This window comes from Culicoides brevitarsis, chromosome 1 (genome assembly GCF_036172545.1).
Source record: "Culicoides brevitarsis isolate CSIRO-B50_1 chromosome 1, AGI_CSIRO_Cbre_v1, whole genome shotgun sequence".
NCBI classification, from domain to species: Eukaryota; Metazoa; Arthropoda; class Insecta; order Diptera; family Ceratopogonidae; genus Culicoides; species Culicoides brevitarsis.
Window position 1 is genome coordinate 20,421,571 of NC_087085.1, and position 15,948 is coordinate 20,437,518.

General features: G+C 31.9%; 1 protein-coding gene across 1 annotated transcript in view; it reads right to left on the reverse strand.

The window, feature by feature from the left end:
* Window positions 1-473: 473 nt before the first annotated feature.
* Window positions 474-15,948, reverse strand: part of LOC134837426 (uncharacterized) — a 41,965-nt gene continuing 26,490 nt past the window's right edge. Inside the window, exons 2-6 of the mRNA XM_063852801.1 lie at window positions 4,566-4,925; window positions 3,687-3,792; window positions 2,206-2,387; window positions 1,386-1,475; window positions 474-676 (exon numbers count right to left, since the gene is read on the reverse strand). Coding sequence (XP_063708871.1) covers window positions 474-676; window positions 1,386-1,475; window positions 2,206-2,387; window positions 3,687-3,792; window positions 4,566-4,925 — 941 coding nt within the window. The remainder of the gene's footprint in view (window positions 677-1,385; window positions 1,476-2,205; window positions 2,388-3,686; window positions 3,793-4,565; window positions 4,926-15,948) is intronic.

Below are 15,948 nucleotides of genomic sequence, written 5' to 3' on the forward strand. Positions count from 1 at the left end.
TAGGTATTTTTCGTTAGTAACAAGACGACCTTTTCTACACTTTTTCACTTAATAGTTATATTCATTTTCTAATTATTATTATCTGTGTTCTGTTCTGTGTCAAAGAATATAATTTTTTATATCTTATCATTATCATCTCCTTCTTTGCCTTGCTAAGAGGAAAAAACCACAGCTTTGTTGGTAAATTTATAGTGAGACGAAGGAAGAAAGGAAGCACAAAGAAAACGCGGCGGACATTCTGCATTTAATTTATGTTTCCAACTATTCTTTTGATACTATTTACATTATTTCTCTTAATGAATCTTCTGGCTTGCCATTCTTTCTTCCTTCTTTTATTTTTAATCACATGTATTTTTTTTCGCATAAAATATTATTATTATATTTTCCTCTCTAATACTGTACACATTTAATATTATTATTTATTTTAAGTATTTATTGTAGAAACATAAACTCTAGACTTTTTAATGTAGATTTTATAGAACATGACTAAGAAGTGGCGTAACTCTTGACACAGTTGTTGTTGTTGTCGTCGTCGTTGGAGATGTTGATGATGTTGTTGACGCCGTTGAAGACCGTGTCGTCGTTTTGTTGTTGAATATTAAAATTAAAATATTTACAATTTGGATAATGAATGGAATGAAGGATGTTATGCTCCGCGTTTTAAATGCTGATTTCGCTGTAAAACGTATTTCATGGAAGAAAGAAGAAGAAGAATAGATAATAATCATTATTATTATTATTTATGAAAACAAGAAAGGAGAAAAAATAGTACGCAGAAAGGGTGAATTTTTTACATTTTTAATACAAAAAGTGGAACAACAGCATGATATTTGCATTTTTAGACGTAATTCTTTGAATAAATATTTCGTGGTAACGTCTTAATTTTTCTATTGGGAAAAAATTGTGTTTTGCAACTGATTTTTTTTTAATTTTTAATAAGAATAAATTTTTAAAGTAATTTTTTTATCAAATCAATAGATTTCAAAGTTACTAAATTATCCAAATACTTAATAGTATTTTTTTTAAATTTAATTTAAATTTGAAATAAATATTTAAAGAATTTATTTTTTCCAGGGTCAAATGAATTTCCCAAAATTTTTCATCCTAAAACATTTTTTACAATTTTCAAAGTAAATTTATAAATTAAATTTTTTAAAAATTAAAATTTTAATATTTTTCCCTTAATTTTTTTTTTTAATTTTCATGGTTTTTAATTTTTTTTACCATTTTTTAAATTTTTTTTTTGAAGTTCCCGCCCTTTTTGCAAAACTAATATAAAGCGCCATCTATTGTATAAATTTAATTAAAATAAACTTTTATCCAATTATGGCATCGAATAATATTTTTTCTAAAATATTTGGAAAAAATTAAAATAAAATACTCACCACAGCCATGATTAAAAGGACCTAACGAAAAAACGGGACTAGAAATGTCTTCAATCTCATGTTCACTTGGATCACTAGGAATCGGTTGTTCTGCAAATGCGAAAGAAAGCAAAATCAAGTTTATCATTAACGCGTCATAAAGATTCAAATTTTACAGCAAAGAAAGATAAAATAATGGGACTTCATTTAAACAAGAGAGTCCTATGGCAAGATAGATAGCAATTTCCTGTGACGTTAAGAGAGAGAGAAAAAAAAATGTTTAAACACCATCATCATCCGTGTATATTTATACAAAATTCATGATGTGAAATATAATTGTAGACAACACTGTGAAGTCGTATTCTTATTCGCATCGCATCACATCGCATGGCAGATAGATACAGAGATATATCCTGCCATGAGAACTGAACTGTATAATAGTATAACCTTAATGTTTGTTCACTTGCAGACGGAAATGAGATACTTGTTTATCACTTTTGATAAACACGCACGCCAGCAATGCCTTTGCGTTTGTGGGAGTGGATCGACGACGACGACGGATGATAAGATGCTGCTTTTTCATGTTTATTTATTTATCTAGGTTTATTTTTTTATATTTTTTTCTGCAGAAAGAATATCTCGGGAAATGTGCTATTAACTAGTTGTAAGACCGTTTACAGCGGATTTAAATTTTTAAGTGCTTTAAAAAAATTAAAGTGATTTCGTGGAAAGTGAAATATTTTCATAAATGCGAAAACCGAGAACGAAAATCAACAAGAGACAGAGAGAAAGGAACTCAGAGACGAATGAGACAACATTAATCTTCATATATTAAACTTACCAAAATAAACAACCTCCTTTCTTCGGGTATAATTTGTTTTTGGAATTGATAAAATACAATTTATATTACTCTCTGGATGGATGTCACTTTGTGGTATTTTGATGTGTCGACTCGTGATATACAGTCCGTTACTGGCTTGTGTTGATTTTAGCGTGCCATCAACTATTCTATCGTTGCCTAATCTGTAAGTTAAACAAACACAAAATGATAAATTGTGACCAGACGAGAGAGATTTTTGAGAGAATTATATTTGAACAGGCAGACGTCATGCGAGGCTAAAGTATTTAGTCGTTTTTGAACTTAATCGATAGTTTGAAGCTCAGTGGTTAAAGTATTCCATGATTTCCAGAATCCTTAAATTTTGGAATATTTCATCGAAAAATAAATGGAATGAGATTTTTTGATGGGTTTGTATTAGTTAGGCCTAAGGTAGTTCAAAAAACCTAAATTTAAAGTTTTAGAATGAACCAAACTGATTTTAGGCATTTTTTAGTGCATTTGGGTATATTCAAGTACCTCTTTGACATATCCGATATCACTAAAAATGCATAGAAACACTTTGGTTCGTTCTAGAATTTAAAATTTAGGTTTTTTGGCCTATTAAATACAAAAATATCAAAAAATCTCATGCCATTTATTTTTCGATGAAATACTGATATCAGGTGAGGTCTTAGGTTAGCTATGTACCTAAAATCTAAATTTAAAATTCTAGAATGAGCTTTTGAGATTTAAGACATTTTTTAGTGAATTTGGGGTCTTTAAGTCCCAAATTCCCAACCAAACTAAAATTGGCTAAAAACACTGAAGCTCATTCTAGAATTTTAAATTTAGGTTTTTTCGACTTCTTTAGGCCTAACTAACACGAAACCATCAAAAAATCTCATTTAATTTTTTTTTCGATGAAATGATGAAATAGGATCTTAAAAATCGTTAGTGAATGTTTGAGTAGATTTTATAAATAACCATTTAACTTCAACTTAAATTCGTCTATTTTCAAATCACAGAGCACCTTTTGTCAATTTTGCATGCAAACAAATTATTTGCGTGTCTCCGCACCGAAGTGAAACCAATTTTGCAGTTTATGTTATTGGTCATCGGTCGTTCCTATTGATTTATAAATGTACAACTTTCATTATATATATTAAGTTTAAACTGCTACAGAGGTCCTTGAAATATTTATGCAGCAACAAAAGCAAATATTTTGAAAATTTTCCACAATGAAATTTTAAACAGTTTTCATTGTTGACGTTGCCAAAGTGCCGTTGTTCTTGTGCATGTCTCCGGCAAAATTGGATTATTTACTTTCAATTGGCTGCTCTGTTTCTTGTCATGTTTAATGAAATGTCGTGCACAAAAACAATCGAAAACTTGTTCGGGATATCACTTTTCGCATGCAACGCCACCGTATCGCAAATGACGACGACGACGACAAGACAAACGAATTAATTTAAACTTTTTTAAAAAGTTTTCTATATACTTACATTACAGATACTCTTGGTTCAGGTGAAATATTGTAAACATTACACCGGATATGAACAATTCCTTCGTGATCTGTGCGGTACTGCAGATGGAAATCACTTTCGGGCACTGAAACGAAAAGGCGTGAAACTTTAAAAGCTTGTAAGGTTACCGGTGAGTAAAGAGCGTTAAAAGCTTGTCACTTTTTAGTCTATTGTTTCGACTTGTAGTATTTTTCATTGTGTAAAAGTGAGTAGGTGGATTGGAACAATAAATAACGAGTGGGAGTGAAAATTGTTTCGTCGCTTCTTCACTCAATGCGCGAAAAGAAAAAGAAAACAAGAATTAAAAGCATTTGTTAAAATGAAAAGCTTAATCGCATTTCAATTTGTTCACCTCAAAAGTTTTTTTTCGATATTTTCCAAGAATTTTCCTAGTTTATCTGAAGTTTTTCATAATTTTTTACTTTTCATATTGCTCAAAAGACTTGAAATTTTTAATTTTTTTCCGATTCTTTCACAAATTTTCTCGATGTTTTCCGAGGTTTTCGAATAATTCCCGGTATTTTGCTCGATTTTTTCATTTTTACGTAGCTCATGAGACTTCCCCGAAAAGTTTTTCCGATTTTCCACGAATTTTCCCGAATTCTCCGAGGTTTTCCACGAATTTTCACGGCTTAAATTTAGGAAACGTTTCAAAAGTTTGAATCTAATTATATTTTGGGGCTCATTGCAATTTTGCATAAAAATCTAAATTGACATGACACACGGAATGACGGACAGACCATACGGACACAATACCATTTTTTTCAAAATAAATTTAAAATACGATAAAAATGTAAAAAATCACGTTTCGATGTAAAAAAAAAACAAAATAATAGAAGAGAGAGAGAAAATACTCACCTATCACTGTAACATTCGCTGTCTTCCGATCATTCGACTCGAACGTTTGCACCCAGCACGAATACTCGCCCGTGTGATTCCACATTGGTTTTGTCACAGCCATCGCGCGATATTTATGCAAGTCTTTTTGCGACACGCTATATGTCGTGTTGACGCGATTCTTGAAACTCTTCAAGCCAAAAGGCTGTCGTGCGGGAATCCACTGATACACTGGCTGACTATTGAGAAACCATTTCAGCACCAAACCCTTTTCATGTGGCTCTATCTCGTATTCGCAATCGAGCACGAGATGCTCCGGTTTGTGTGCGTTGAGAATGTACTGCGATGGCACGCTTAATTTTGTGATTTTTACCGTGCGAACTGCGAAAAGAAAAAAAAGAAAATCGAACGATTATTGAAGAGTTATTGAAAAGGGGCGACGACACTGTGTGTCGGAATGAATGGAAGGGATGTAAATTTGACGTGTTCGCTATGTGATGAAGATTGACGACGACGTGTCTGCTTATGAAGTTTGAACGTTTTGTAGACGCGAGAAAAACATTAATCATCGCGTGTGTTCTCTCCTGTACTCTTTTTTTTTAGTGGATGTCAGATTTTAACTTGACTCGCGAACGTTCTCTCCATTATTGTCAACATTCCATTCATCATTGAACATTTAAAAGTGATTCGAACAAAAAGCGGCGATTAGGAGCAGCAGTTTTGAAAAAATATTGTAAACATTGAAAAGGCTCATACACACTTGTCGTTGCAGCTGTTGGTTGATTTATTGTTCAGTGACAAACCCCTTTTGCTCCGCTTAGCTTTTTTTTCGTGTGTGTGTGTGAGTGGATTCAATAATAATCATAAATTATGTTTTTCAGTTGTTGAACGTTGCGGAGGAGCTAGTACGTGCCCTCAAATCTCGTCTTCGAATAGAGAAGTTAACAACGAAAACATGACTGGTACACTGAGAATTATTGTTTTTTGTTTACATTGACAACTCTCTCGCAGCAAATGAGGGAAAGAAAGAAGGCAATGGCAATAAATGGACAAATTGAAGTGAAATTGTTTTAAAGTTAATGCTGTTGAAATAATGACAAGTACGTGCAAAGTTCCGCTTTTACTGATATTTTAAACAAGAGTGTCATTTAACGACAGAAAACGATAAGAAAAGAGCTTCGGAGTAATTTTTTTTTAAACGAAAGATTTTTGAAAAAAAAAATATGATTATTGAAAAACAGTTTTTTGGACGACATGGAAAAGAAAAAAAAAATAAAATTAAACAAAAAATTTAATATTTTGTAAATTTAATTTGGAACTAAGCGATAAAAATAATTAACGAGAGGAAAAGGACAGAAAATTTTTATGAAAAAAAAATCTGGTAAGTGGGATTATTTTCACTTTTTAATATTTATTTACTTTTTACGAAATTTTCCAAATTCTTACAAGATCGAACATTTGAAGTAATGAGCACTTCACCCGATATCAGCATTTCATTGAAAAATAAATGGCATGAGACTTTTTGATAGTTTTGTATTCTAGAACGAACCAAAGTGTTTCTATGCATTTTTAGTGAGATCGGGTATGCCAAAGAGGTATTTGAATATTCCCAAATGCACTAAAAAATGTCTAAAGTCCGTTATTCTCGAGATGAGACCAATTCTTCAAAGTCTTAGACATTGAAGTGGACCTTCTTCCCCAACTGTCGTCGTCTCCCGAAAAAGTCCAAGTGCCTATGAAAATTTTCTTTTGGAGATAAAAAAAAATAAATGAAATGAATGAAAAAAGGAAAAAAAATGGTCAAGGTCAAATGTAAGTCAAACTCTAATTTTCTTAAATCATTATTTGATAAATTCAATTTGGAATTTAGAATTCAAACAAGAAAGAAAGTCAAAACTCTAGTGATTTTTTTTAAGATTAACTAAGAAAAAAATTACTAAAATCAAGAATAAAATAACAGTTTTCAAGCCATCTTAAACAAACACCAGTACAATTTTTCAATCAACCATATTTAACTTAGATCGAAAGCCATGAGTACAATTAAATAGAATTTGTACAAATCAAAGCAAATGCAACCATTTGTTGTTTAAATGGAATATAATTAAGTCTCCAAAATGTGATTGTGGCGTATTAGACCAAACCATAGACAACACTATCTGTTTTTTGTGCAAATACATATTTCGAAGGAAACTATAACGAATTAGATAAAATATCTACCGGAAGAGGTTAAAGTAAGACTTACCCCTTTTCAATCCGTCGGGCGTTTCAAACAGATCTCAAGAAAAATCCAAACTTCAAATTATTTTTTCGTAAAACTCATAAAACTGCTCTTAACAGTTAAGAGCAAACACTTTCAACGTCCCCCCATTGACATCCTTTCAATTTAAAACCCATTTCAACTCACCAAATGAGAATCATTTAATCGTCTGAAACGAACACAATCGTCACGAGATCAGCTTGAAATAACTCAAAAACGATATTTAAATGAGGACGTTGATGCTCGCTTTGTACCTACACTAACAATAGTCAAGTTGATGAGGATAATAATAATAATGATGATGATGAGAGTACTTTAAAAATCTGAAGAGGTTAAGTTCCTCCAATTCATCATATTTAACATAAATACAAAACAGGCAACAAGGATGAAAAGTGTATGTGTGTGACGTATTTATCACGCAGCTCAAAGAGCAACAAAAAAAGTGAAACGAAAAACACTTGATATAAATTTCGCTTGACTTTCTACCTGATGTTGCTTCGTGTTCAGTTCTCTTTTAAAATAATACCCTGAAGTACTATTATACTTCTTCTTCATCGTTTTTTGTGTGCTCTACATGTTTCAAGTGAACATAAACCGCTCATCGTGCAAAGGAAAAGACGAACTAAGGAAGGAGAGAAAAGGTTTTTGTGCGTGTGTGAATCGTTTAACTTTTCATTTCTTCCTCATGCAGTCAGTCAGTCATTCATGAAGCCGTTCGTTTTTATTGTCGACACGAAGTTGGCCCAAGAAAAAAAAGAAGACAAAGTTAAGGCGATAAGGAAAATTATGTTTTATATCGAACGGATCCTGGATGATCCAACACACAGACGATAACAACAAAAATAATGTGGAATCGTTAAACAAATTGATTCCCAAGCGTAAACTATATGTTATCACCCCGTTTTGTGTTTGTTATCTTTTTCATTTCGGTTTTACGAATTGGTTACTAACTTTTTTGTTTTTTTGTTTGTTGTGTTTTCAACATTGATACCATGACACCGAGAGATGTGGTGACGATTAGCCCAAAAACTGAAAATTGGGACAACGAGTGACAATTATTGGGTGTCAAAAGTCGAGAGAAATCAAGTCGAGTCACGTAACTGACATCGATTCCTTCTGGGCAAACAAGTTTCCTTTTTTTTTCATCTTCAAAAGTTAACGTGTGGCTGAAGTGTTTTCTTATATTTTTCCTTTCATGTAATCAACAAACACACACAAAAGGGAAACAAACATTCTCGCAAAAAGAAAACATTTAAAGTCAATTTCCACAGAGAGAGAGAGAAACGCAAAAAAAAAAATCGTCTTTAATCCTTTCTTCTGCGCTTTACAACAAATCCACAGCAAATGTGGAGCAAAAATACACAAAGGGAAGCCAGAAGAATGCCGAGAGCGATGTAGCGCTTTTACAATCAAAACAATAGAGTTGAAAAGGACGAACAGAAAACAGCAAAAAAACATCGTAAAAAAATCATTACATAAAATGAAATTGAAATTAAAGTAACACAAAAACAGACACGACGAAAATGTGATTCTACTGAAAATAGCTAGAAAGAGAGCCATCAGAGTGGAACGTGTGATGACCTAAGACTAGTAAAGCTGGATTGTTGTTGGATGAAAATGAAATAAAATAGAAATTTGTGATCACATCGAATTGGATTTGTTGAAATTGGTAGAATTTTTACAACGAATGCGGTTAGTAAGTTAGATTGTGATTTTGTGGTTTACAAATTTTTTTATCGTTTACACATTTTTTGTCTGTTTTGGCTTTAAAAAAACACAGATACTGTTACGGGATGAACTTGAACAGCTTTAATTGATTAAAAAAAGTCAAGATATCGACGATTTTTATTTTATATCAGAAATTGATACTGGAAGAATTAGAATTTTGAACCAAAGAGAAGAAAATCAGCAAAAACTAGAAAGTGTAAAATTTTTAATGATTTGATGAATTTTTATTTCAGTAAGAAAAAACGAACAAGACTTGCGACTAGTCGTAAGAGTTATTACAAATAAGATTGATCAAGTTAAGTCTGAAAAAGGAAAGTCCGCCAAAAAATTAAAAAAATTTACATGAATATAATTCATATTAATGTTAGTTATACTTGCCGATGCAAGAAACTACGCGCAAAGTTGGCTAAGAAATCAATCAGGGCAAGACTAAATCAATAACCATAGGAACAGAGCCAGCGAATCTCACACTTGACGGTAATCATTTGGAAAATTATGCCTAAATTTATAAGCCAAATAACAACAGATGGATTGGCTGCAAGTTAAGCCTGAAGAAGAAAGCCCGCCTAAAAATTCAAAACTTTGTGTTACTTATACAAACAGGTTCAGGTTTGTGAGACTTGAACTTCTCTTGAGGAACATGTCTATTTCTTATATAGATACTTCTATGCTTTAATTGTGACTCTTGAGATCGTGAATTTAATGTTTCATTTTATAAATATTACCGAAACAGGTATTCAAATCATCCATATTAATATAATAAATAATCGGCCATATTCATTCTTTCAAAGTTATCCAAAGCCTCTTTTTAGAAAATAACAGAAAAAGATACTCTCCTTACAGTAAAAAATCTGAGACGTGAAAATTGATATTTTTTGGCTTTTCTGAAGCAACGGTAGGTTTGCGGGCATATGTTTCTTGGTGAAAAATGATCTACTCGAGACAACAAACAATCCTAGTGAAAAAATTTTTTTTTCAAAAAATTTCACTTCAACTTCGATTTTTGGCGATTTTCATGATTTTCAAGCAATTTTGAAATTTTTGGTCGAAAATCAAAATTTTTTGAAAAAATGTTTTTCACTGGAATTGTTCGTTGTCTCGAGTAGATCATTTTTGCCAAGAAACATATGCCTGCGAACCTACCATTGTTTCCGAAAATCTAAAAATATCAATTTTCCACGTCTCGCACTAGATTTTTTACTATACAGGTTTTAAAAAAGCCTCCTGTGACAGGATTTTGTGCTATAATAGTTTTTTTTATTGACAAGTTTAATTTAAAAAAGCATGAAAAAATTTTTTTAATATTTTCTTATAAATCAATATCTTAAACTGGATTAATAGCAGCTTATCAAAAAACAAAACAAAGTATTTAGACAAAAGGTCTTAGGAGTTCATCTCCATGAAGAAAAATCCTTTGAAATCTTAATTCCTTTTTCAGACATCCAAATTTAAAAAAAATTCTCATCATTAAAATTCACTAAAAATATCATTCAGAAAAAAATATTTTTTTATAATATTTTTTTCACTATGACTACCACAACTTAGCTTACGTAAATCTCGTTACATTAAACATAAAAGTAATTTCACCTTAAATCAAATTTAATTATATTAATGGTTTGCCTGGTCTGGCTTAAGCAGACTCTCTATTTTTCTAGGCAAGTCACTCCTGTCGGCTGTGATGATAAAAAATTATGTTTTTAAAAGTAACGAACGTCTGCCGCATGCACGTGTTCCATACTTTTTAGTAAGTAATTCATATAGAAAAGCGAAGGATTCATTTATAACACTCAACTTTCAACTCTTGTCTGTTCTTCCTCACTTTGCAATTTTCCATTTTTTCCATTTTGCATAACTTGTCCAGTCGCAGAATGGATGGAAGTGCAATGACCCGTCAGATGGATGAAAAATCTTTAACGGCTCCCTAGAGGGCGCTGTGCGACTAATTTCTAAATCTATAAGCACCTAATTCGAGACGATTATCATAAATAAAACTCGCAAGGCTAACGGAAGGCAGGCACTGAAAGCACATTATTATGTAAAAAAAAAATATTATTCAGACATGGCGAGAGAACGATGAGAGAATGTCTGCGGATGGATGATTACAAGAGAAAATTTACATTGCATAATTTATTCTTATGGGAAATTAAATTTTTATACAAACGATGAAATGAGAACGAAACAAAAAGCAGCTAGTTAAATATATTTTCCGTTTTTTTCTGTCTTTTTGCACAGAACACACATGGAACTGACTCAACAGCGAGAATGACGATGCTCGAATTACGAGGTAAGTGAGTTAGTAAAGTTCAGGGAAAAAATGAGCCTTTAATGTGTTATAATAACGTTATAATTAAAACGTTAGAGAACGAGTCGGTTCCTGTTAGTAACATAAATAGGAAAAAAATTTATTCAAATGAGTTTTGCAGAAAAAAATAAATAAAACGCATCTCATTCAGTGTTTCAAGAACGAAAGAAAAAATTAAAGTGATAAATAGCATGACGAAACATGATGTAAATTTTTTTACGTTTCGCTTTATTTTTTTTTCTTCGTGTGATTGACATTTTTCCGCATATCAGTCACAAAAAAAAACGAAATCCGCTTGATGTAGTGTGAAAAGGGATATTATTCAAAGTTGGTTTAAATAAGTTACGTGCGAGTGACATGCGAATTGTACCTCTGTCAATGTAATTGTGCTCGCAGACTGATGTGAGCCGGAGTGACAGGGCAAAGTTTCGAAGCTGAAATTTACTTGATGGGGGTTTCAGGTGAGTTTTTTAATTCAACTTTTTTTTTTTTTTAAATCTTGCGTATAAAAATGTTTCTAAATTTTCAGCTTTACCAATTTCTTTCCAACTTCATGGCCTTTCTGCTAAATTTTACCTCCCACAAGGCTCTTCATTTAAGCAGTAATCAACAAAACATGAACAAACACTTAAGTAAGTGGCTCATACACTCAAAATTAATTACCGTCATCATTTAAGGCTCATGATGCGGAATAATATTTTCCTCTTTCTTTTTAATTTGTACCTTTATAGCATGTAATATTTTCCCATCAGATTCCTCCTTCACTACCTACTTCTCCACACACAAAAAAATAATAATTTATTCAAAAGACATTTTTTCACCATAAAAGACACACTGCACACATATCAAAGCACACAAAGACACAAGGAGAACAGAGAAAAGTGGTAAACACGTATCAACATTGTCTTCTGATGTTCCCCTCGATTTTCCTCTTTTTACTGCTTTTCGCTTTGCTTTCACATTACACAAACATGTGTTGTTGTTGTCGTTATGTAACATACACAGAATGGCAAAACAAAAGAATTTTTTGTGTGTCGGGTTGAAATAAACAATAAACATAACAAACAATGTGTGTGTGTGCAAAGGAATTTTTTCCTCCAAAGGGAAAATACTCTTGTCTTTTGTTCTAATCCGGATTCTGTGTGACACAGCAATTACTGTTCTCGTCGTTCATCGATGATGATGATGATGCCTCAGTTGATCAGTGACGTATTATCTGTTGAATTGCTTAAAGGCAGTTTGAGCCCTAAAACTATTAAGTTTGTCAACTCAATTTCAATTAATCCAAACCAAGCTAATTTTTATGAAGTTTTAAAATTCAAACTACTCCAATTAATCCAAACCAAGCAAATTTTCACTAAGGCGCTAATTACGGCTTTGGATATTTTTTGACCCCGTTAACTCTAAAATCGGAATTCAGCCACCCCTCCCCTTTAATTAAGTTTTTAAACAAAATACCCCCTCCTCCTCTTTTAAAATTATTTGTTTAAAAATTAGCTTAAATTTAAATGGAAATTTCTGAAAAATAAAAAAAAGATCAAAAAAGTTCGAAGGGCTTAATATTTCTGAGTCAGAATCCGACTATTTAATTGGAACAAAAAATCTTAAATATAAAAAATGTTTACGATGTCGTTTTTAGCTTTTAACCCCCCTTCCTCCTCCGTTGAAATCCTTCAAAAATTCACTGACCCCCTCCCTTCCCATAAAAATCCTTCCTCCTCGTAAATGCAAGGCGTCTAAGGTTGGAAATTCAACCTTAAAAATCACTTCAATTAATCCAAACCAAGCAAAAATTCATTAATTTTTCAGGACCTCAAACATTTAAGTCCACAACTGATACCGATGCTGACTAGTCATTTTTTGTGGCGTTTATCTGAAAAATTCCTGCACGAAAACTGTTCTTCCTAAATAAAAGATAAATCGAATTAGTTACATGTGAAAAAGAGAGCAAGACAGGAAACGCCTTGTTTTTGCTCGACAAACATACGGAGACGAGACACAGATAAATGATATATACCGAAATTCATTGTTTGTCATTTATTATCAAATCCGAAAAATGCTTTGCTAGTGTCTAAGCAAAAAAAATGCAGTTTCAAGGGGGAAAAGCGAAAAGAAACGACAAAGCATGCAACGAAGATATTTGTCACACAGCACTTTTATTTACAGTAATAATAATAAATTATAACGAAATGATGGTTAAATAAATATATTTTGACTTTAACAGAGTGCCGTGTATGCCTCTTTTTTTTCGCAACGCCAGCCGTACGACGAACAATGCAAAAAGGAATCACAACGAACGACATCAATTATGCTTATGTCGCTCGTTCGTTGCTGCTCGTTGCAAGTAGCGACAACACACCGAGAAGTGTGTGACAAAATAAACAGTGTCAGTTATATGTCGACTATAAATAATATTATGGAAATGGAAAGGAATATTTGAAGCTGTTGGTAAAGGCGTCAACGGAAGCGTGAAATAATATGAGCAGTTTTGATAGACTGGCAGTCACGCGTGCAGAGTCGAGCAACATTATTTGTTGTGAAAATGGAACAAAAGGAATGACGATTGAACTTTTTAAAAGAGTTTTTTTTTTGATTCAAGATTTGTTTAAAAGACCTTTTTTTCATTTTTTGTTCATTTTTAATAACATTTATTAAATTAAAAATTTTAGAAAATTGAATTTTGTTAAAAAATTGTTTTCTAATAAATTTTCTTTAAAGAAATTTTCCTTCAATTTTTCAAAAATTTTATTTTGTTAAATTTCTGAAAAATTTTGGGTTAATTTGAACTTTTTTAAATAAATTTGATCAAATCATAAAGTTTAAAAGGTTATGAAAAATTAGTTTTCTTTTAGTTTATTTTTTCGAACGTAACCCAGTGGGAAATTGGGGTCTTTTTTAGACCCTCAGGTGCTAAAATAAAAGCCTTTTTAAGTTTTTTTAAGGTTTTTCGAAAAAATAGAAAAAAGAAAAATTGAGTTAATTTTATGATTTCCAGTCAAAAATTTCTATATTTTCCATGGAAAAATATATTTAATTGTAATAAGGCGTCATCCATTAAAGGCGTCGGCAAAAATAGGGCATTTTTTGACCCCCACCCCCCCTATAATCGTAAACTGTCGAAATTTAACAACCCCCCCTAATTTACGACGTTTTTTTTAACATGACCCCCCCCCCCCCTCACTGAAAAGGAAATTTTTAGTACCAGTTCAAATTTCAATGAAAGCTCGTGAAAAATTTGAAGAACAAACTAAAATTAATGTAAATTTGAAAAAACAAGATTACAAAGTCTAAAATACTTCAAAAATTATTTTAAATAATTCAAAACGAAAAATTTTTAAATCGTAAATATGGCATATTTTTACGACGTCGTACATTTCTGTTTACCCCCCTCCCCCCCTCGTCGGAATCCGTCGTAAATTTGATGAACCCCACCCCCCCTCTAAACTGCCGACGCCTTAATTAAATATATAGAATAGAATAGAATATTTAATAGAATTTTCTCAATAATTAGCGAATTAAAATCGAAGTAATGAGCCATAAAATATTCAATTTACTCAAATTATCATTTTTGTAAAATAAATTTCTCTAAAATCCTACAAAAAGTTGAAAAACTGTTAAGAAAACTATAAAAGGATTTTATTTTAGCCCCTGAGGGTCTAAAAAAGGCCCAAATTTCCCACTGGGTACCTAAATAACAAATTTTAGTTCATTTTTATTTTTTCCATTCAATTCTATATTCTCTTTCGGTTCTTTAAAATTTTTAGTTCAGTTTTCAAAAGAAAGAATTTTTTCTGTTACTTAACAATTTTTCAAGCTTTTGTTAAGTTTTTGTTTTTATTAAATTGTCTGTTAATTTTTCAAACTTCAGCAAAAATGAATTATTTTGATCAGTTTTTTATCAAATTCAACACCTTTCGTCAAAAAGTTCCTTTTTCACCGTCTATCAAAACATTTCATCATTCGTCAAAACAACACTAGACATTACGTCACTTTTCCTTCCTCCGTTTCCTTTTACTTTCCATTTCCACTCAGCAAGAAAAAAAGAAAGAAAAAAAATCGACGACCACCACTCAAAATACGTCGTCTAAATATTTTTTTGTGACATCACGCACACATATTTTTTTATATTGTGTTGTTGTTTGATAAATTAAACGAACAGGAAACGTGCCTAATTTGCTATTTCTGCTCTCTTTTTTTGATAAACGAATTTATTTTTATGTTTTATACGTTCACGTACCTTTTTTTCTTCAACTTTATTTACCATTTATTAACCATGATGAGCCCCGGAAATAAATGGCAAATTACAATCTGTGGCTGGTTTATAATTTTATTTCGTCGTAAAACAAAAAAAAAAAAATAGCGATGGCGACAGAAAAAATTGAAAAATGAACGACGAGCCTCACACCCCCAAATTATCATTAATAAAAGCTGTCCGAGTTTAACGACAGCACGGCGATGACTAAGGGGTGTAATTATTTGGTAATTTTGGGGTTTTCCCTTTTTCTCAGCATAGACGACGCCACAAGTCAACGAACTTGATTAAAAGAAAATTAAAGATTAAAAATCCAAGCAAACTAGGCACGACGAAGGAAAATCCGATCTATTTAATTTATCGCGCCGTTCAAGTTTCGGGTAAATGAGTATTAATCTCATTTTGGGAGGTTGATTAAATTTGTCTTTCGTGGAAAATGGTTCAAAAAAGTGAGCGGATGAGCACGAGAGAAAGACAATGAATAAGTGTTCCATATATAATCCAATTCAGTCTATCATTTATCGACTATGGTGAAAAATTACCTGTTTTTTGCGATTTTTCTTGCGTTCCGATTTTCCGCTTGGATTGTTCCATCAAGTGAGCTTAAATCCCAAATTCACGAGAAAAATGATGAAAAATCATGCAACAACCTCATGGAATTTTATTCTTCTCACGATTTGTGAATTATTGCTCATCTCCAGCAGAAATTGAATGAAAATGCAATTCTATCGTGACTGATGATGATAATTTTATTCATAGGTCAGCAGTTACATATTTGAGCCGGCATGAACATCATTATGCAGGAGAGAAGCTTGCACGATGATTGATTGGCATGTGAGCGTTTGTTTTTTTAGGGTAAAAAAAT